Source organism: Mauremys mutica, chromosome 4 (assembly GCF_020497125.1).
Source record: "Mauremys mutica isolate MM-2020 ecotype Southern chromosome 4, ASM2049712v1, whole genome shotgun sequence".
Taxonomy (NCBI): domain Eukaryota; kingdom Metazoa; phylum Chordata; order Testudines; family Geoemydidae; genus Mauremys; species Mauremys mutica.
The window spans coordinates 10,137,254-10,159,960 of NC_059075.1; the positions used below are offsets into that span (position 1 = coordinate 10,137,254).

Sequence of the window (22,707 nt, forward strand, 5' to 3'; positions counted from 1 at the left end):
GACTCTCAAACTTGTAACATTTTTCAGTAGCAGCCATACAGCAAAATCTCATAACTTCATATGCACTAATGATATACATATTTGGACAGAACAGTGGGTTTCAGCAGATCATGACCTTTCAATATGACATCTTACATGGCATGCCTTACATGAAATATCACAATCATATGAATGATGAATATAGGGGTTACAGGGTGCTATTTTGAGGTACAGTGAGTCACACAAACATCCTTATATATGTCACAGACACTGCCACTAGATCCATTTTCACAGCCGTTGCCATGTGCAGGGTGTCATGGCTCCAGCTGTCAGGGTTCCTGGGAGAGGGTCAGAATACTGTTGAATACCTCCCATTGAATGGTCAGAAGCCCTTCTCAGGGACTGCGGATGATGAGTCCCTGCGCTCATGGAAGGATTCCAGGGCCATGTTGAGTTCTCTGGGTGTATACACTCCTGTGAGCAAGAAGAGATTTAGTAGGTCTCAAACTGCCCAGAGGTTGTACCTGGCTCAGTTATCTGGTTTTACAGAATAACTGAATCCGCTAGAAAGAGACAAAAATTCCAGAGGATAAGAGCTTCTCACCCTCTCTCAGCAAGTACTTAGTAATCAACGAAACAATAATTTTGATGGTTGGTCAAGGATTAATTTGCCCCCTCACATCTAGTTTGCAAAATGCAACCTTTACCGATGGTCACTTTTGGAGACTGCCTTTCCCATTTCCAGCAGGCCTGGCGGCATATTACAACAGAGAAGTGGTTTGAGCATTGGCCTGTTAAACCCAGGGCTGTTAGCTCAATCCTTGAGGGGGCCATTTAGGGATCTGGGGCAAAAATCTGTGTGGGGATTGGTCCTGCTTTGAGCAGGGGGTTGGACTAGATGACCTCCTGAGGTCCTTTCCAATCTTGATAGTCTATGATTCTAAGTGGGTCTTAGAGGTTATAACATTGGGCTACGCCATGCAGTTTGTATTCCTCCCTCCCATCCCCCTCCTCATCTTTCGTCAGGGACCCCTTTCACAAAACTATCCTGAGCCAAGAAGTATGCTCTCTCCTTTGTTCAGGAGTGGTAGAACCAGTCCCATTCCCTCATGGGGGAAAAGGTTTTTCTCAAAGTATTGTGCCAAAGGAGGACGGAGAGTAGCAATACATCCCGCACACAGGAAATACCTACATTTCGCTGTGGGCCAGGATCATTTTCAATACAGAGTACTTCCCTTCCACCTCTCTTCGGTCCCAGAGGTGTTCTCAAAGGTTCTCATGGTAATAGCCAGTGCTGTCCCATCCATAGGACAGACCAGGGCAAATGCCCCGGCCCCTGCGCTTCAGGATGTGGGGTTTACCGGGGGCCTGGCACCAGCACCGGCAGCAGCAACTGACCTGCCCCCACCCTGCTCCGCCAGCTCCTGGCACTTGGGGGAGGGGGTGGAAGCCAGAAGGAGGAGGGGCAGGGGTTTGGGGGAAGGGGTGGAGTGGGGGCAGGGTCTGGGGCATAGCAGGGGCTGGCCTGGGCCCCGCACTCCCCTAGGGATAGCCCTGGTAATAGTGGGTTACCTTTGCCGAGAAGCAATTTTAGTCTTCCCATATCTCAACGACAGGCTACTCAGACCAGTCTTACGAAGCAGTACTGGGTAGAAATTCCATCTTCCAGGAATTTAGGTCTTCAGCTAAATGTAAAAAAAAAAATCCATGTTAGCCCCTGTTCAGAGAATATAATTCATAGGGGTATATTTGGATTTGTTGGCAGACAGGGCCTTCCTTGCCACAGACAGATTTGTAACTTTGGCAAACCTGTTAGGGACAATTCAAGGAAGCCCCTGTACTACAGTAGGGAATTGTTTGCAGCTCCTGGGTCACATGGTAGCTTGTACCTTAGTGATTTTGCATGCAAGACTATGTCTCCATTGCTTTCAGGGCTGGTTCGGACGGATCTGTTCCTCAACCAGAGATGGTTTGGGGACACACGCCATAGTTCCCCTCCAGGTGAAGAACTCCTAGACTGGTGGAAAAATGATCTGTGTCTGTACGGGTGTCCCTTCCATCCGCCCAACTCCAGCAGTAACTGTGACAACAGATGCATCGCTGTCAGGGTTGGGAGCACACCTCAGCACCTCACAGCTCAGGGCAGATGGTCACCTCAGGAAGCCAGTCTCCATATCAATGTATTGGAACTCAGCATGGTCAGGAACGCCTGCGTTCCATTTCTACCCCTTTTCGGGGCCAAATCAATCTGAATCGTGACGGATGATGTGGCTTGCATGTTCTGTATCAACAAACAGAGGAGCAAGATCCCCCTCCCTGTGCGCCAAAGCGGTGAGGTTGTGGAATGGGTGTATAGGCCACCAGATTCAGATCTCCGCCATTTACCTCCCTGGAGTCCAGAATGTCACAGCAGATATGTTCAGCAGGCACTTCTCCCAGAATTATGAATGGGTCTGGCACTCTGAGTCTGGGATGGGATATTCCCAAGGTGCGGATTTCCAGAGGTGGACCTATTTGCCACATTCAGCAACAAGAGCCCTTTATTTTACTCAAAAGGAGGCATAGGTTGTAACTCTTTGGAAGATGCCTTTCTCCTTCCCTGGACAAGGGGCCTGTTCTGTGCATTCCCTCCAACACCACTAATTCTAAGGGGAGGAGGAACAAGATCACACTGGACAAGACCAGGGATATCCTTATGGTATTGACCTGGCCAAGTCAAGATTGGTATCTTTGCCTGCTTCACCTGTGTGTCCCACTTGCGCTTAAGCTTCCGACCATCTCTCTGAGGATGCAGGTTGCGTGCTTTACCCCAACCTAAGGGTCTGCCACCTCCAAGCATGGTTCCTAGATGGTTCACAGGATTAGAATCCACCTGCTTGACAGGAGTACTACAGGTGTTCCTGACCAGTAGAAAGGAGTCAATTCTAATTATCTTCAGAAATGGAAAAGGTTCAGCCACTGGTATCAGCGTTGCTGCATTGTGCCTGAATCTTCTCCTCTCTCAGACAGCTTGGATTACCTGCTGGACTGGCAAAAATCAGGATTATCAGTTAGCTATCATGGTTCAGCTGGCTGTGGTATCACATTTCATTCCCCAGTAGAGTGGTTTTCTATATTTTGCTCATTGGATGTCCTCTAGATTTATTAAGGGCATGGGGAAGCCTTACCCCCAGGTTTAGAATCCTACTCTGACTTGGGATCTCAACCTGGTACTTAGGTACTTCATGGGACCACTGTTTGAACCTATGGCAACCTGCTCCTTGCTTCATTTATCTAATGAACACGGCCTTGCTAGTAGCTATCGAGTCAGCCTATGGGAATGGGAAGATTGAGGCCTTGATGGCAGACCCCCCATTTATGGTATTTTTCAAAGACAAGGTCTCCTTATGACTGCACCCAAAATTCTTACCTAAGGTGCTGTTGGATTTTCATCTCCCCCCCGCCCCTAAATTACATAAATCTCAGTGAGTCCTCCTTTCATATATGAGATGAGCTTTGGCCTTCTAGCTATGATAGGACCAAGCAGTTTAGGAAATCACCTAGACTGTGTTTCTCCATTGCAGAAAGATCAAAAAGATTCACGATTTCTTCCCAGAGACTTCCGAGATGGATCCCTGGATGTATTATTGCGTGCTACAATGCAGCTGGTGCCTGACCGCCCCCAAAGGATTATAGTACTCTCTACCAAATCATAGGCAACGTCCACAGCTTTACTCAACAACATTCTAGTATTTGAGATCTGCAGAGTTGCTACATGGGCCTCCGTGCATGCCTTTTCTAACCACTGTGCCTTGGTTCACGCCATCAGAGCTGATGCGGCACTTGGTTCTGCTGTATTGTCTTCAGTCTTGGACTTGATTCCAAAGCTCCCTCCTCCCTGGGGAGATACTGCTTGGGAGTTACCTGAAGTGGAGCGTCCATAGGGGCACTACTTGAAGAAGAAGAAAAGGTTACTCACCTTGTGCAGTAATTGTGATTCTTTTGAGATGTGTCCCCCTATGGGTGCTCCACTACCTCCTCTCCTTTCCCTCTGCTTCAGACTGTTCTTTGTTGGACATTTGGATAGCGAAGGAACTGGGGGCAGTTCACCCACACAGCCCTATATAGATTTGGTACGCAGAATGAGGTTGTATGGAACACATGTGCAGGCCAAATGGATACTGCTAACAAAAAAAATCCTCAATCAAGGGCTCGAGAGGTGCCTGCGCACCTGAAGTGGTGCACCCCTAGAGGGACACATCTCAAAGAATCACAGTTACTGCTCAGGGTGAGTAACCTTTTCTTATCAAGCATTTCTATGTGATTGTGCACTTGTAGCATATTCAGAGCTGGACCTGCAGACAATGAGATCTCGTTTTGCAGTTGCCCCAGTACGCACTGGAGTCACAACTGACACTTCAGCGGTTTAGGTTCTGTATACCAAGCAGAGCCAACCAGGTGATGTGTTGAATTAAGCATGAAGATCAATGATCCAATATTGAAGTCACCAAATTGACCTGTCGTGGAACTGCCGTCCCTAACAAAACTGTAATAGACCAAGGTAGTAAGTCCAAGTACACTCAGAAGCATGCTGTGCATTTGATCGTCTATACAGTTGTATAGAAGCAACTTGGGGCTGGAGTCACAAAGAAACTAAGGTGCCTAGAAAATCACTAGGATTCACAAAGCCTGCGTTTGGCACTCAGGTTCCCTATACCGTGAATGGCGAGAGGTAGGTGCTTCAGAATGAGATTCACAAAAGCCAGCATGCTTGGTGGCTTCCCACCTAAGCTAGCCAGTGGGAGATGCCAAGGTGAGGGTTGCGTTTTAAGCCTCTCTCTCCCTCCCCCCCCCCCACCCTTCTTCCTCTCTCTCAGAGATAGGTACTTAAGTCCAGGCTGCAGGGAGGCACCTACTCAGCTTGGAATTCTCAGCTGCAAACCCTCTCCTGGGGGTAGGTGCCTAAGCTGTTTTTGCAAGGCCTTGGCAGTGAGGGGAAGGAGTTTCCTCATAACTTTTAACCCAGTAGTTAGGGTACTTACATGGGATGTGGGAGACCTCCAGTTCAATCCTCCCTCCACCTGAGTGGAAGAGGGATTTATACACAGTGGAACGGGGTCAAATAATGGAAAGAATCATTGGGCCAGAGAGAGCGAGCGAGCATGAGTGATTCTGTAGGCTGGTGGTTAGTGCACTCGCCTGGGAGGGGGAAACCCAGGATCCAGTCCCCCTGCGCCAATGACTTTTTACATTACTTAGCCTCAATGGACTTGCTTCAACAGGAGAGCCTGAAGGAACCTCATACCAGAATATCCCCTAGCTCTGTGGCTTGGGGGCAGATCCCTATTTAAATCTCTTCTCCCCCTTGGGTGGAGGGGGACTTGAACCAGAGGTTTCCCATATCCCAGGTGAGTACCCTAACCCCCTCATCTCCACCCTGGCCGTTTTGGGTAAGCTTGTCTACAGGGGCTCAGTCCAGTAGGTGAGCTTTGAGCATACTCACAGGATCAGGCCTTGCAGGTGAGTTAGGCAGAGGTACGCCTGTCTTCCCCTGGCTTGAGCCTGAGGCCATGGCTACACTTGCAGATGTGCAGCGCTGGGAGTTAGAGCTGTGTTCGTACAGCTGTGTAGGGAAAGCGCTGGCGTGTGGCCACACTGACAGCTACCAGCGCTGTAGTGTGGCCACATTTGCAGCATTTGCAGCGCTGTTGGGAGTGGTGCATTATGGGCAGCTATCCCAGCGTTCAAGTGGCTGCAACGTGCTTTTCAAAAGAGGGGGGTGGGGTGGAGTGTGACAGGGAGTGGGGGAGAGAGAGAGAGAGTGTGGATTTTTGGAGCCGACACTGTGTGTCAGCTCCCTGCCTTGCAAAGCCTGCCTTGCAAATTCTGTCTCAGCTCCCTGCCTTGCAAAATCTGACCATTTCCTCGACCCCTCATTCACTCTTAAATGCAAATAGCCTGCAGACCAGATAAGCAGCTGCTCCGACGGACTCCCTCCCCCTCTTCCCCCCCGCCGTGCTGTTTCTCTCCTCAAGCAAACACTAGCTGTAGACATTCATCCCCCTGCCTGCCTCATTCACAGCAAACAGGAGCTTTGTTTGTTTTTTAGATAAGCAGCTCCCGGAGCCCCAAGTTCACAACAAAACAAAGAGAGGCATCATAACAAAACAAAGAGAGTAATTTAGTTAAAAGCATTATGGGAAAATTCTGGAGGTCAGTTACAGCGTAGTAAGATTAATCACTGTTTACACTTGCACTCCAGCACTGCATCACCAGCGCTGCAATAGTTATACCCGAGGCAGAGCAGGAGTACAGCCAGCGCTGCAGCCAGGGAGATACAGCGCTGGATGTGCCTTGCAAGTGTGGACGGTGACTAAGTTGCAGCGCTGTAAAGCCTTCACCAGTGCTGCAACTCTCCAGTGTAGCCAAGCCCTGAATTTGGTATCCAGATGCCGGCCATGGGGTTGCAGTGTGCATGCCCAGAGGCAAAAACATAGGCACCTAGTGAGCTTTTCACTGCATGAGTTTGGCACCTACAGGCTTTGGCGCCCAACGGGGCCTGATTCTGGAATTTAGGTGCCTAAAGTGTCAGTTAGGTGCCTAAGATCTTTTGTGAATCTAGCCCTTGGTATGTGTCGTTGAACAATTAACTGTTGCTTTCCACTGTCTACCATGGTGCCGAGATGGACTTTTTGTCAGTGTGATGTTAGTTTCAATTTGCATGAGACATAATTTTGGTCACCTATTTTGTATAGTGGCAAGATAAAATAGCCAACACTGTCTTGGCGAGCATAGAGGCAGTGGAGTTGAAGATGCAAGTTTAGATGAACAAGTTTTGTTATGCACATAGAGAAGAGTATACCAAAGCAGTTGAAAACTGGCTAACAGAAATTGCCAAGAGCAAAGGAAACCCATTTTAAAAGATATTCAGAGACTGTACAAGTGACGCTGCATGGAATATGGGTGACTATTTATACTATTATTGATACCAATATTATGAATCTTACAAGATATGCTGTGTAAAGTATCAGTGGAAAAGTTAGTTTTCTAAATATTGATAAGCTTATTTACATGTATGTATCTTTGTATTGTGAGTCATAAATAGGTGTGATATATCTGCATATCAAACCTGTTCTGTGTTTCTTGGGAAAACCCCCAAACAGATTGGCATCAGCACTATCTAGCCTGTTTGATGGCCCATCAAGGGCAATCAGCTGTACAATGAACCCATTAAGAGACGCTAGGGGCTATGCCTGAGTCAGCAGGACATGTGGACAAGAGACTCCAAATGCTTTTCTATGCTCATGTGCTATGAGCCTGTGTTTGGGACAGAGGATGTACAAGCTACATGGCAAAGGATATAAAAAGGAAGCTGCATCTTCTCCATTGGTCTTCAGTCGTGCTGCTCACCTGTGGAGTAACTTGTCTACAAACTGAAGCTTTGAACAAAAGACTGATAGACACATCCAAGCTTTGGATGTGTTCCAGAGGGACTTTACAAGCCAGCAAACTCACCAGTGCTACTAAGAAACTGATATATGGACTTTGAAGTCATATGTATGTATCTGATTGCTTTGGCCATATGACACCTCTCTTCTTGTTCTTTTCTTTTCTAGTAAACTTTTGTTTTTAGATATTAAAGCATTGGCTGGCAGTGTGATTTTTGGGTAAGATCCAAATTGATCTGGTAACGTGACTGGCCCTTTGGGGATCAGAAGAACATTTTGTACAGTGAATAGAGTTTTAAATAACTTCTCACTTCACTGGACCTATTTGCTGATTGAGAGCCAGAGACTGGAATGCAATAAAGGGGGCAGTGTGATTTTTTTTCCCAGCTTCTTTGTGTCCTGATCCCCCCCACACTAGTCACCATTTGACTGGTTGGTGAATTTAACAACTGTATTCACCACCAGTTTTGAGGGAATAGACTCTCCTCTTTGCAGCCTGCCCTGCCCTTGGCATTTTCAGTGTGGGCTACTCTAGGCACCTTGAGTCACAAGCACCTCTACAGAATCTACCAGGGTGAGCCAAATTGGTCTCTTCAGCCATAAATGCTCCTTAAACCTGTAAGTCTGCAATGATGGTTATGAAATGATTGACCATCGTAATCAATCATGTTGTTAATCTACAGGAAAAGCTGTTTAGAAGTAACGTTGCTGTTCTAAGGAGAAAGCTGTTTTAAAAAACAAACAAAAACCCACAAAAACAAAATAAAAAAACCCAACCCCAACCGCCCTGCCACTAAGTCTGGGGTCCGTTAGGTTGGAGGTGCAGAGTGGTCACATCAGTGCCTTAATTTCCCCTCTCCATGTATAGACTGTCTGGATTGAGAGCCTGTAGGCTTTGTCCTGCAATTGAAGCTTGCTATCACGTCCAGCATCTTTCATGTGTGGATGAATAACCCAGCAAATCTTGTAAAGGAAAAGCCTAAGGTAGCTCTAAAATGAGAGCATGAAGTCTCCAGAGCTCAGAGAGAATACGTCTATTTCTAGAGCAAATTCTGTTGCTCTATGTTGGGGAAGGTTTCAGGGATATCTCTCATCTCCTTGCCCACAAAAGTAGTGGCAGCTCAGCTGAAAGGCTAATTTAGAAATTTCCACAACATAACAAATTGTGGGCTTTACATGTCATATGATTCAGATGTAGCTCATAAATTGTGGCCTTGAACACGAAGCATTGTCGCCTCAGTTTTTACCTGTACCTAGTAACCCAAGCACACAACAGCTCTGAAACAAGTAAGAGTGTAGAACTACTTCTCTGTTCTGGGCTTGCTATAGGTTATGAAGCAGCTTGTGCCAAAGGAGAAGACTGGCCCAGCACCAACTAGAAAGTGGACTAATGCGTGGTCCATGTGACACAACTTTTGCTGCCAGCACAATAATGGCATTGGCAATTACTGGGTTGTTTTCACTTCTTTGTTTCCTTCTAGGAAGAAGCAGAACAAGTCTAGTGAGCTGGTTCTTGTTGTTCATCCTCAGGCAAATTAACAGGTGGTGTCTGTAGCCAAATCTTAATTCTGCTACTTATTATTCGGAAATGGTTGGATTAGTAAAAAGTCATACTGAAACTGATCACAGGAGCTTGAAAATACTTTGTTAGCAGTAGGTGGCAGGTGATCTGCTCAAGACCTTCTGTGTCCTTCATTTGAAGTTTTCTGGCCACCTTGAAGTGTGGCATGTGTTGGAATGGTGGAGGAAATACTTAGCTGCAGGTTTGAGACATCCTGAAGTGACATGATCTAGGAAAGGAAGACACAGATTCTCCTTTTAATGTTCTATTAGTTTAAGTGCTTAATTAGAACAAAAGCACTTAAAGTTACTTGTGTGGTTTTCTTTCACGTGCCTTTGGGACAGACGTCTCCATGCATATTATCTGTCAGATACTTCGCCTCCTGGTCTCATATTTTTTGATCATCTCTCTTATTATCCATTCAAAGAACTTGAACTTTATCATCTGGTTTGTAGCCTATCAATGTCTAGAGTGTTCAAAAATATTTCTAGGTGCATTGCTGAGTTTCCTGGAATAAGACTTGTTCCACAAATACCATATTTAAAAAAACAACAACAACAACAACAACAAAAACCTTCACTCTTTTATGTTGAATCAGCAATATTTTTAACTGTATTTGATATAATCCATAAACGTCTGAGATTCAATTTTAAACTTCTCCTTTTTTCTTGTAGTGCGTAACTTTGACTCACCTCTGCGTGCTCATGGGCCTCTCCCTCCCACGCCATTGGTGTTTTTAAAGCATGTTCGTCAAAAGAATATGAAATAATCTGAAACACAGTTGTGGCGGTGATGTACTTCCTGACACGAATAAGGTTGCTAGCATGCAAGCGCTGACGCTAGGGTTCCCAAGATCAAATTCACACAAGAAAAATTTCCCACTGTTCAGCTGCATGAGAAAGAGACTGGGGTGGCCCCTTCGCTATGCTAAGTGAAGGAGGACAAACAAAGGTTTGTGTTGCCTGTATAGATGCACCTGGGGTAAACCCGCTTTGGCTGCTATTAACCCCCCAGGGTGTTAATCCCTGTCTTGTAGGCTCAGTGACGACTAAAGCAGTCAGTGACCATACTGTGTTCTAGCAAGGTCTGGGTATGGATGAGAACTAGCTGACAGAAGCTTAACCTATGCAAGACTGAAGTAATGATAGATGACTGGGGAAAGCAACTGGCGGTAGGGTAAGAATAGTATCAGCCACTTCAGTTGAGTGTATCCATCATTACTGGATCAGATTTGACTCCCAGTGGCTACTAGAAGACGAAGTAGCAGCAATAACCAGTCAGCTTTTTATCATTTACATACAGGCAGAAGGTTGTGACCTTTCCTTTCAGATGTGTACCTTGTGACTGTCACTCATGTCTCTGTCACCATGAGATTAGATAATTTGGTGTGCTCTGCGTGTGGCTATGCCTTAAAATAATTCCAGAACTGAAGCTGGCACAGAATGTGGTGGTCTGCTTGATAAATTGCTTTCCCCAGTTATGCATCATCACGTCAGTCTGCTTGATAAGTGGAGTATCTCACTGTGAGCATATGCAACCAGCTCCATCTGCTCTGTCTGCTTGTGGTTTTCTGGGTGAAGCTGAAGGTGTTGGTTGGACTTATAAAGATTTCAGCGGCTTTGCTGCCTGCCTGAGACTGCCACTCTCCCTGTGCCATGCCGTACTACCACAGTGATCAGGAGAAGCACTTGAGCTGAAGTCCTGTTGGTATGTATGAGAAGGGGGGCTACTGACTAGATGTACTCTGAGAGCCCCACAACTTTGGAATATCCCCTTTCCCCTGAATAACAGTCTGAATCTGGGGACCTTCAGGGGATGCTGCAAAGCTCATCCTTTTTCCGGGTATCTGGAGATGTGGGTTGTGTGAATTGTAAGGGTGGGGTAATATTGGAGAGGGGCTAAAGGTTCTGAGTTTCCTGTTGGTAGATGTTATGTTGCATTGTCTTGCTATGTTCAGCCAGGCATTCTTCAGTAATGTCTAGAGTGCCTGGAGAGCATACTGATCAGTGTCCTTTCTAGCGTTCTATATCAGTCTGAAGTGTGTGTCATGTTTCTGGGGTGAGCAGTACTATTGACCCCTCACTTGACCTCTCCATGGGCACCCCCTTCCAAGTTATGGGCCCATGCCTCCATTTCTCTCAGGTTGGAATCTGCATTTTGCCCCATTCCTAGATTGGGTCCCCAGATCACAGCACCTCTGGTTACCACCTGTGTGTGCATTGGGGCTGGGTGAGACAGGCCACACCCCTGCATCTTATGCCTTTATCTCTGTCTGTCCCCCAGTCAGTCTCTCCCCCAGGAGCGGCGCCAGGGTTTCTGGCGCCCTAGGCAGAATTTAGGGGGTGGCATTTTGTGCGCTCCCCACTGGGCGCGCGGGACCTTCCGGTTCTGCTCCCATCGTGTCGCCGAAGAAGGACCCTCCACTGAAATGCTGCAGGCGACAGCGGCAGTCATTGAGCTGCTCAATTGCCTGCCGCTGTTTTCCGCGGCACGTCGGCAGAAGGTCCTTCTTTGGTGGCGTGACGGGAGCGGAACCGGAAGCTCCCGTGCGCCCCGTGGGGAGTGCACAAAATGCCGCCCCCCGAATCCTGGCGCCCTAGGCAACCGCCTAGGGTCGCCTAATGGAAGCGCCGGCCCTGCTCTCCCCCTCTGAGTTCACAGGCAGTGTTGTTCAAAGCTTCTTTGTCTGTCCTGGGAACCCTGGACCTAGTCAGTCTGGTTTATACATCTCACCAGGGGTCAGAGGTAGGCTTCCAGCAGCAGATTCACTGTATTGTTCATTAAGCACGAGCAAGTTGAGTTAGTCATTATCTGCCTTCCTGGAGATGTGTAAAAACCACTTAGGATGGAGTTAACTCTGCCCCCATGCAGCAGGCCACATGATAGTTTGTACCCCTATACAATTACTGTTTATAAGAAATACAGATATCTCCCACGTTCTTCATGAACCAATACAGAGAAAATAGCTGCTAGGACTAGCAGGGCTCCAATCAAACAATGATACTCCTGGACAGAAAGAGGCTGGTGGAGGTGGGAACAGCTTGGAAAGGGCTAAAAGCTCAAGGAGAAACATCATAAGATGGTCATAGTGGATATTTACCAGACTTCCTCAAAAGATTGTGTTTGTAGAACTTCTTCTCTGCTTGGAGGCCTTCCAGTGGGGGGCTTGATCACAGAAACATTCAGTTGGGGACGACGCGGGCGTGTGTATGTGTGTGGGTGAGATCAGAAATGGATGCGGGTTCGCCTTCATACTTGTCTGTCGTCTTGTCACTTTTAAATGGCATGGTTACCTTGAAGCCAGTCTTTGGAGACCTTGTCACAGGTCTGTTATGTGGAGAGCAGGAGTACTTGCCATTTTATTAGTGTAGACACCATGAACCGAAATGTGTTAGAAAAGTTAGAACGCTCTACAGCACAGAACCTCGTCCTCTACCCTTTCGTTGGGTAACTGACCATTAGTCTGAGGACCTGGGTCTCTAGTGCCTCAGCACATCATCTTTGAAACCAGTTGTTTTTTAAATTTAAAGTGTGCCTGATTAGTCTTTCCCACCCCTCTGCATTACTCTTCTTTATACTGCTGCTGTTTAGCAGTGTAATTACTAAAAATCAGCACTGTGGTCTCTGAGATTATGAATGGGAGTGGGGAGCACAATGTTTAGGAGGTGTAAGTGGTTTTGAACAGGTGGATTAAAGTTGTATCAATGGCTCTATATAGCGCTGTTAGGCTCTGTTGATGTCTTCCAGCTATTCTGTTCTGGCTGTGGCAAGCTTACATAATTACACAGAACTGGCTTTCTTTAGAGAGTAGGAGAAGCTCCGCTCTTCATTGAGCTGGTTGTATTGAACAGTCCGGTAGGATAGTAGACAACTTCATATTCTTTTGATGATTTAGCTGGTGGACTGTGTTAATTTTTATGCTCCTGTCAGCACCTTTGTTCTCCAACTCCCTGATCATCTCATGATGTTTAAGTTTATCAAGTATGGCAATGAATACTGAATCTTAAGAATTTATTTAAAGCCACACAGTCTTTGTGTTCAACCTGCTTAAATCTGTCATGGCAAGCTGTGCAAGATTATGTAGTAGCTGGGGAGTTAGTCTGACCTGCCTTTAGTCTTCTATAACAAATCTAGTAGCGTCTGGGTAGTCTCTTGTAATGTGAGGCTATGCTTGCACTGGCTGGCTTGCTCTCTGTAGTGAGGGCTGCCATCTGGTGTGGCTTCTTTGTCTAGCTTTGCTCCAAATAATGTTGTTTGGAAACCTGGTATAGCATGTTGAGTTAGGAAATATTACCAAACAATCTTGGTTTGTGCCAGATACTTCTGGCGTCCTGTATTCAATGAACTGAGTAGTTGATGTTGAAAAACTAACAACCAAACCCTCACAACTTGCTCAGTACACTTTTTGAGTGGAGTTGTATGTACTGTTCAGTGACCACAATTCCTGCACACTATTCCCTCCTGAACGAAATAATGTTCAGTATGTATATAGTACATATTGAAGTAGGTAGCTGTTTCCTGTGTTGTGGGGTTTTACTTCACTCTTGGCTTTAATTCCTCCTGCGCTTTGGCCCTTGAACCTCTGCTGTTCTTGCAAGATCAGGGTCAGATGCAGAGCATCCTCAACTCTCCTTGACTGTAGCTCCCACTGAAGGGCTTGGTCACCTCCCCCCCTGCCCCTTTGTATCTTCCTGGCCATTGAGCTTTATTCTTGTTGGCCCATCAGTGTCTTGGGTCAGTGGTGTTTCATAAGCCAAGAGGCTGTGGGTGTTTGGCTCTGACGTAGAATATCTCACCACTATACTTGGCCTACACACTACTGCCAGTTTCTGTGAATAGCTTTGTGCCATCAAGAGACATGTGACTGTTGAGACCAAATGAAGTATAAGCAATGATTTTGCACTTCTCTAGGATTCTCTCAGATGAGGGAACCTACAGAGCATTTTTCATAGATTTCACGCTCTTTGTAGGTAACAGATGGGGCTCGAAAGTGAAAACTGTACATCTCTTAGACTATTCCAACTAAAACTGTAGGGAGAACTTGATATAGGTGGAGTGCTACGACCCAAAATGGAATTTGAACAAATGCTCTTGTTTTGTGACATTGCTGTGGGATTTCTAATGACAAGCAGTTAGGAGTTGACTTCATCTTTTGGAAGACTGGCCACTTCCCCCAGCAGTCTTCTAACACCATGTTGAATGTTTCCTCATCTATGGCATAGTTAGCATCACGTCTACAGCATCCTGAGAATGACTTGGTAGTCTTTCATCCAACTAGTGTAGTGACAAAACCTTGTTTAGCTTGACAGCACCCTGAGCTTACCTAGCTGACCAAAAGGTCAAGGCGATAGACGCTTAAGGGACCATTATTTTTCACAATTTTGACTTTTCTTAGGTCTAGCCCATTATACTTCCTCAGTGGATCAGGCACATTCAAACAATTTTGAATGAAAATGGACTGGGCAAAAGGAGTTTATTTTGTCGACCAGGAACAGTACATTTGTTTCTGCTGAAGAACTATAGGTCACTGCCTTGTTGCTATTTCCAGCTAGAAGGTGCATTTCTGACCGGAGTGACTGGCCTGGCCTGTTTGAATCCTTTCATTTTGTAAGCTGGGTTGCTATGGTGTAAAGCTGAGAGTTTCAAGCAAGTCCATGCCAGAAAAGGCCTAGCTACTGTGATACCTCTGGAGCTCAAATAGTGCAGTATCTCATTGCCCAAATTAAGAGACTTGACTCTGCGTTTGCCCTCATCTGTATTTGCTGAGTTAGGATATCAGTTTTCACGAACTGTGGCAGCAGTACAAGGTGAGCTGCCTGCCAGCCATTGCCTTAAAGGGGAAATGTGCCTAGACACACAGTGAGGGGCTGAATTCCTTCCCAGTGCTTATCTGGAAGGGGGATGGGGAATGCAAAGGAGAAGAACTGGATGAGGTTCCCTTTTCTGTTTTTCATACAGCTTTGTCTTGCGTTAATTATCAAAAAGTAATTAAGGATGAAAACTGGAATACTTCCTGGTGGGAGTAGCATTCTATAGCCGTGATAGAGTAGTGGTGAGCATTTCCGGGACTGAATCCTGGACGTCTGGATCTAAAACACAAACCTCTATTGCTTGAGCTGAAGAAGTGGGTCTAGGAAGTTGGAGACATTAGCAATCTAATGAACCCCTTTATGTGGACCAGCCAGTAGAGGGGGACTATCACCCACACCGAGTTTATGCTTGCTTGCACCTGGCATAGCCTTAACTGGCTTATATTGGGTGCAATAGCTATCCATAGAGTAACATTTAATAACACCTTTCTCGGACGAATTACTGATGGCAGGTCTCTTGGCTCTGCTTTTCTTATCCCTCCCGCAACACACACTTCCCTCTTCGGTGCACCTCCACTTTTAGCCTGTTCCAAAATGCCATGTGAATTTGCCCTTGACTATTTTAATGCCATTCTGGGTGCAGTTTGGTTTTCTTCTCCTTTCTGCATTATTCTGAATGAGCTATTTTAACTTACCATGGAGCTTGTGTTTGGCCTCACTACCCTGGTTGGTTTTTTTTTTTTTTGGTGTGACTTTCTATCGTTTGGGTATGGTTACCGGTAGGATTTGGAGATGGTATCTGTGCATGGCTAGTTGATGAATATTAACTTGCTCAGAAGCATTTAAAATACTTTTATTGGCGTTACCCTACCACAATGCACTTAACTAACATGCACATCGCTTACAGAAACACTTTCAGTATGTAACTTTTAACCCATGCAAAAGGTGTCTGGCATTTTTAAAATGCCACAATTGCTGTTACATGGGCACCAACACAGTATTTCATGCCAACACATGACCGCTCCTACTGAGTCTGAAATCCAACTGTGGATGAGCCCAAAAAAGGGAAGCGACACCAAAGCCTGGGTGAAAATAAGGACCTAAGTGCTCCCATTGGGCGCTGGTGAGGCAGAATATAAGTAAAGACCTTTATGTAACTTTTGGTTTAAATCCCTGTTAAGATTCCAAGTGTAAATTCTTGATAGAAACTCACAAGTTACTCACACATTTGCATATGTATTTATCCTGGCCAGATTTTTTTTTTTTAAAACACCACGTAGTGGGAGTGGTTTATAGTACAGATTATATTCTGTGCTGCAATTTTTCCTTTGCAAATAGGTCTTTGTCACACACACAGATTAGGTTGTGTCTGCGCTAATGAACGTGTGTTCTAGTAAGAAGCTTTCATTCTTGTTGTGCAAGTTCAAAGCCACCTAAACTTGTTCTGTGTTCCATAGAGTCAGTCAGAAATTCTCTAATTTCCCCCGCCAGCTCTATGATTCTAATGTGTTTTTTTGTTCTCCAGTTTGTCAAGAAACTTGTGTGTGCCAGGAATATTCAGCATTGATTTTTTTCCCCTGTGAAGACTGCAGGATTACAGAGTAACCTTTTTTTTTATTTTTAAGCTCCTGCATAGTCATATATGGGCAGTTGATTGACCTGCCTTCATACCTCCAAAGGGTGTGTGAAATGGCTGCTACTCTTAATCTCCACCATAGACTTGCATCTGAATGCAAACCAGCTTGCCTTCTCTTTGCAGGAAAGTTGCCCTTAATTAGTTTTTCAATGAGTCATGGTCCGATTTACTCTCCCCCTCAAGGAGAGCTGTGTTAGTGAGGCTGTGGGTGGAGTTGCTGAGAAGGTATAATCAACATCAGCCAAGTATTGATTAGCGGAGCCATTCATAGACCTATGAAGAGAGAGTTGCTTTTTGATGGGCAAGGCTTTCTTTTTGGCAGGCAGGCAGGCACCTGCTAACAGATTGTGCTATGCTCCCTGGCTGCAGAATTTTTGATTTCAGTAAACACTTGGCTTCGTCAAGTTCCTCCTCCTGCCGGGAGATTCTGCTTGTCTACGCTACCAAGATTTTGTTGTAAGAAAGGGGCAGCAGGAAGAGTGTTGTGCAAAGCAGTTGACACGGATAGAGCAACCTGCTACAATAAATGGTAAACCTTCTGGGTCACAGCGTTACAGTTAGCTTGGAAAAATGGCATTCCTTCACTATGGCGTCACTGCACATTGTCCTCTAGAGAGGAAGCAAACAATGCACTGTAGAACAAGCTGTTGGCAGCTCACATTTTAATGCATGAGTTTTTCCAGGTCTCATGTGCTGGTTCACTTTTTCCTTCTAGGTTTCAATTTTGAAGGTGGCTGTTGTTACTGTCCAAATGTTAATGCAGTGCTAATAGCGTCTGCTGCAAGGACAAAGAGCGAAAGGAACAACCTAGTACAGATTTCAGAGTAGCAGACGTGATAGTCTGTATCCGCAAAAAGAACAGGAGTACTTGTGGCACCTTAGAGACTAACAAATTTATTTGAGCATAAGCTGGAAGTGGAAAGCTTATGCTGAAATAAATTTGTTAGTCTCTAAGGTGCCACAAGTACTCCTGTACTTTTTGCTAGTACAGATTGGAGATACTCCATGGTAGCTTTGTTTTTGGCTAATTTGCTGTCTTATCTATATGTGGTGTTAACAGAGGACAATTTCCACAAAGTTCTAAGGCAGCCTGGCAGTATGTGTTTGTACTTTTTGAAATCCAGTATGTCACTCAGCTTGGAAAGCTAGCATCATTTTCTGGCAGTCTTGACGATTTTACTGCTTCAACATTTTAATTTCAGCCTTGAAAACCATACCTCTATGCAGTGCCATTAGGCAGAAAGCATAACGGAGCGTGTGTGTTGTTTGCAAAGGCCTTTGAAGATGTAAAGCATGCTAAGTGCTCTTGCAGCCACAGGTAGAATCAAACCTTGTGAGTACATCTGACTAGCTTTTCCAGCACGTGGATGGTTGGTGGTGGTGATGTATCCTAGCACTGCCCAGAAACCCTGATCAGGATCATAGCACCATTGTACTGAGTCTTGTTCCTACATCTAATGTAGGAAGAGTCCCTGCTCTGAGTAGGCTGTGTTCTAACAGTATCGTTTGTTTGTCTGTTTTGTTTCCCCAGTTTCTAGGTGGCAGAGAGACAGTGAAACACTGTGTGGGGCAAGAAAAGCGCTTGCGGGAGCCTGCATGTAAACAAAGATGGATTGGCTGTGACCGCGTGCCTTAGGTGGGGAGATCGGTAGTATGAAGACTTCCTACAGAGCTGGCCTCCACAGGGAACCACTGAATTCCACATCATCTACATTCCATCAAGTCAAACGGTACAAACAGACCCCAGTTGGGCCATGAATGGTTACCACATGTAGGCCTACTCCTTAATTCCTTGCTTTTGTGTGCCAGTCAGACTCCTAAATAAAACCCTTGCTTTGGAGAACCTTTCCCTTTAAGTGAAATATTAGCAGTCGTTCTAATGACTATGGGGCACAATTGTTCCTTAATATTTTTTTAATTAGATAACGGCAGCTACATCATTACTGCTGCTCGTGTCCTCAGAGAAGCCTTTGGATTTTTTTTTTGTAGCAACAGCTGTAACTTTATGGGGATATGGCTTTGAAATACAAATATAATTGGAGAGTGGATTGCTGTAGTAGGATTTGAAATATGCAGCGAGCTTAAAAAAGCTAGCAGAAATACCAGTAATCAGTAGGGTGGGCCGTCTGCCTAGAGAGTAAATAATTAGATTAGTACAAACTTAAATTTTGCTTCAAGCAGACACCTGTTTCTCTGATTAAATTCAGTTGTGCCCTTCTTTTTCAAACATTACTGCTTACAAGGCAATTGAGAGCATCTGTGTTGCTATTGCAAGACTGAGAACAACTCATATTGATGCATTAAAGAAAATGCAAATGACAAAAATACAGCGCTGAATTCAAGCTTAATAATATAAAATGTGTTTCTCCTTTTTAAAGATGTTGAAATCTTGTAATCTTCCTGACTCTGGGCGGAAATAGTCAGCTTTCAGCTTCTCATACCTGTGTGCATATGAAACAAACAAATTCTGTGTAGTATCTTTCTTGACGGGGTGGAGGGGACAGATGCTTCATCAGTCTGTTGTTGACCTACAGCCAAATCTTGCAGTCTAACTTGGGCAAAACTCCCACTGACTCCCTGGGGAGGGGCGGTTGTCTCTGTGATGATCGGTAAGAATGCATTGTATCCAGCCCTGCTTCCTCCCACGCCGTGTCACTCTCCGTACACCGGGGGAAGGATAGTGGGTGGTATAGAGCCAGATATGCTGACTTTATGCCACACAGAGATTGCCCTATGCCACAGGGTTCTTTGGAATGCCCTGTAGAGCAGCTTTGCCCTGCCTGAGCAGAGCAAAGGGGACAGAAACAGGGCTGAGAATCTGGGCCAAATGATTTTGGGGGCTTCCAAAGCTTACAAGTGGTTGACCAGAACCAAAATGTATTTTAATAACTAGCTCTTACTCTGCATTCTTCATCTGTAACTTTCCAAGTGCTTTACAGAGGTGCTCCGGATCATTATCCCCATTTTGCAGATGGAGAAACTGAGGCACGGGAAGGGGAAGTTACTTGCCCACGGTCATGTTTAGCAGTTGGTCCAGGCAATTCATTTAGATTCTGTCCTTTTGTAATCTACAACACTATAGCCATGGAACTTGCTGCAGACTAGAGCTGGTCAACAAACAATTTCTTCTCCTGTGGCAAATGTCAGCGTTTGGGCAGAAATGGGAATATTGAAATGTTTTGGTATTCGGCCAAGATTTTTTTGATTTGGAAGTGCTGCTGTGGTGCCTCATGGTCTTGTTCTTCTCTATAGGTGAGATGGAATCTCCCATCATGTGCTGTGGCCGCCTCTCTTGAAACATGAGAGTCCCTGGCCATGGTGCATTCTGCGGGATGTAGTCTGACTGGGGAGACTGGCCCATAGAACAGAAAAACAGTTTAGACTGAGAACTTCTCACCAGCTGCACTACAGACTTCTGCTCCCATATCTAAGCTTTCACGGAAAGTAAACAATTTCTTTGGTTTCTGAGCCTTCGTCATTGTGGAGATGACCTTCCAAATATAAACTGATGCAGTAACACCTTCCTGAGTCCGCAGGCTGCTTGAACTGTAACTCTTAGGTCTTCTCTAAAGGTGTATTCTGAACTTGTGTGAACTAACACATGGTAAATAACTTGGTCAAATCCTAGTGAAGACAAGGCAGGTTATAGTTTTAATATGACTCAACACCACTTTTCCGAGTGAAGATGCACCCTTAGATGCTCCATTATCTCAATGGCTTAAAGGTAGAATAATGATACTTTAAATAACATAGCTAATTATTTTACTGCTGATCCTTTTCAGAAGAAACATCCAGGTAATGTTCTTGCCCACAGTCCCAAACAGCCTTCCTTGGGGCCCAAAAGCCCTAACTGTCCATTAGCCAGGTGCCAAAGCTTCCAGCTCCCACTTGATAACGTCTGCAATGTTATTGTCTATACAAAACATCTGAGACACCCCGGTAGAGGCAAACAAATTGAATTTAATATCAGCATAAATACCACACGGGGTAAGACCCTGATCTTGTGACTCACTCTTTTATTTAACTCATTTAAAAAATGCTCAGTTTAAAAAACTTACCACAGTAACTGGCCTGTAGCACTGGAGTGCTGCAGAAATTGGGGCGTTAAAGCGTGTCTAGGCTATGGTTCATATTGTGAGCGAGTTCTGATGAGAAGACTCTTGTGTCTTTTGTAGCTTCTAGAATTAGAACATGTGCTGTTACTCTGGGGGTGGGGAAAATGCTTGTTGGTTCATCTAAAACTAGCTTTTTTTTCTAATCTTCACATTTCAGTGGATGAAAACTTTTTTCCAATAAACCCTTTGCTGTAAAGTCTGTGAAATTCTTTTAAAATGCAGCTTGCTGTCTCCCCAGTGGCTGAAAATGTTGAGAAACGGATGCCACCCCCAGTCGGTTGCTCAGATGGAATTAGCAGTGCTCCTTATCACTGTCTGAAGCTATTAGGATTTTCAGTAATTCTAGATAGAGACACTGTGTAATTGAACGCTGAATTCAAATGAGACAATTGTTCTGGCAGTAAAACTTAACTACGCTTCCTGATGTATGATAGAATTTGTTCAGCCTTCAGTAGTATTCTCCACCTCGCTCACCAGCAACCTGAATACTGGAGGAAATGTGAGAACTTAAATGAAGAATCCATAATAGATGAGCTGTGATTCTTCTTTTTCTCTTGCCATAAACCAGAAATAGCCTTGAGCAGCTGAACCACTTCTGCTGACTGCGTTTTATTAATTTAAAACCTTGCCTTACTTTCAGCAGCAGTCTCCTTAACGAAGGATGTTTTACTGATTGCCCCGCTTAGTGCATGTCAGAAAATATGTGAAAAGGGAGAAATGAGGCTCTGTTCGATCTTACAAATTTCCTGGCACTAGAAATTCTATCTGGGAATTTTATTTTGTACTTCCAAATTACTGGACTCCAAAATGTCTATGTAACTGCAGCTCTCTCTCTCTCTCTCTCTCTCTCTGCAAGGGACCTGCAGTTCTAAGTGGCCAGAAGTTGTTTTATTTCTAGTGGAAAAGGTGACACTTCAGCAGTGCAGTTCCAGTATGAAGAGGAAAGAGTGCCACCTGCTGTATCACGAGCACCACTTTCTGCATGCAGCAGCCTGGATTTTTCTTTTCCAGGAAGTTTAGTGACCTCTGACCCTGATTACTTTCTGAGTGCAGCCTGAGAGGACAGCAGCTGATCTTAGTGTTGTGTAGTTCAGAAACCAACTTGGAAGGAAAACAAAGGACATGGTCACAACCGTTGGAAGAGGTGGTCTAGATTCAATAAAGGAGTCAAAATGGACACCTTGAATTGCACCCAGAAGAGACTTAGCAGCCACGTTCTGTACAAGCTGGAGCGTCCACATGGTCTCAGGGTATAACACCCAGTGGTGCCTATTGCACTAATCTAGTTGGTACAAGCACATAGGTGACTGTGGCACCGTCTGCATGTGACGAGAAGTTGCGATCTTCTCTCCACACACAGGCTGGGAGCAGGGGGAGGACGGGAAGGTGGTGTTGGTTGCTTCTGCTGCTTGACTCACTGAAAGCAGCAGAGGATCCAATGGGACCTCTTGACTATGCACTTTCTGGGAAGGTGGACTAGCCGACAATCAAGACCTCCTGTCCATCAGTTCCTAGTGTACACAGCATAGATCTCAGGTTTGTTGGGTACCACATACTCTTCTTTCCCTTCTGCCACTAAGGCCAGGGTGGTGAGCGAAACTGGAAAGGGAAAACAGAGGCAGAGCCCCCCTCTCAGCAATGTGAAAGGCGTTCCCTGACTTTGGACAATCTGATGCAGTGACTCAGTCTAGAACTGTTATCCCCAAGCACCAACGCCTTTTACCCTGGCAATTGGAGCTGAGGAATCTTAGCTTCTAGCAAACACTCTTTGCTGAATGTCCTACTTTTCTCCTCAGAGGCTGGGTTCCTACCATAGGCTGAGTTGAAAAACCAACTTGGGGTGGCCCAAGTGTAACTGAGGGCATCATACAGAGCCTCTGTTGTGCTGTGTGAGAAGGAAAGAGCCCAACTAGCCTGTTGGGTCTCAGGTTGGATTCAGTAGCCTGACAATTAGAAACACCTCTTGTCTATGGACTGGGCACATTTGATCTCTAAATCATTCCATGACAGCCACCATGGAGCTCCATGATACCTTTAAGAGAGTCTTCCGAGCAGAAAGGCAAAGGTAGAGAGGCTGCTTTTGGAGTAGCTGTCAGTGGTTTTGGTCACTTGTTGCAAGCTGTCCCCATGAATTTGATGGCATTTAATTCCCATTTAAATGAACAGGAAGAGAGATTAT

The 22,707-nt window shown here is 45.3% G+C and overlaps 1 protein-coding gene across 9 annotated transcripts in view; it reads left to right on the top strand.

Annotated features, from left to right (window-relative positions):
- Positions 1-22,707, top strand: part of FBXO34 (F-box protein 34) — a 68,637-nt gene that overhangs the window by 42,137 nt on the left and 3,793 nt on the right. For all 9 annotated transcript variants that reach the window (XM_045014180.1, XM_045014184.1, XM_045014185.1 and 6 more), the window contains one exon: positions 17,945-18,143. In XM_045014180.1, the coding sequence (XP_044870115.1) occupies positions 18,067-18,143 (77 nt within the window). In that variant the 5' untranslated portion in view covers positions 17,945-18,066. The remainder of the gene's footprint in view (positions 1-17,944; positions 18,144-22,707) is intronic.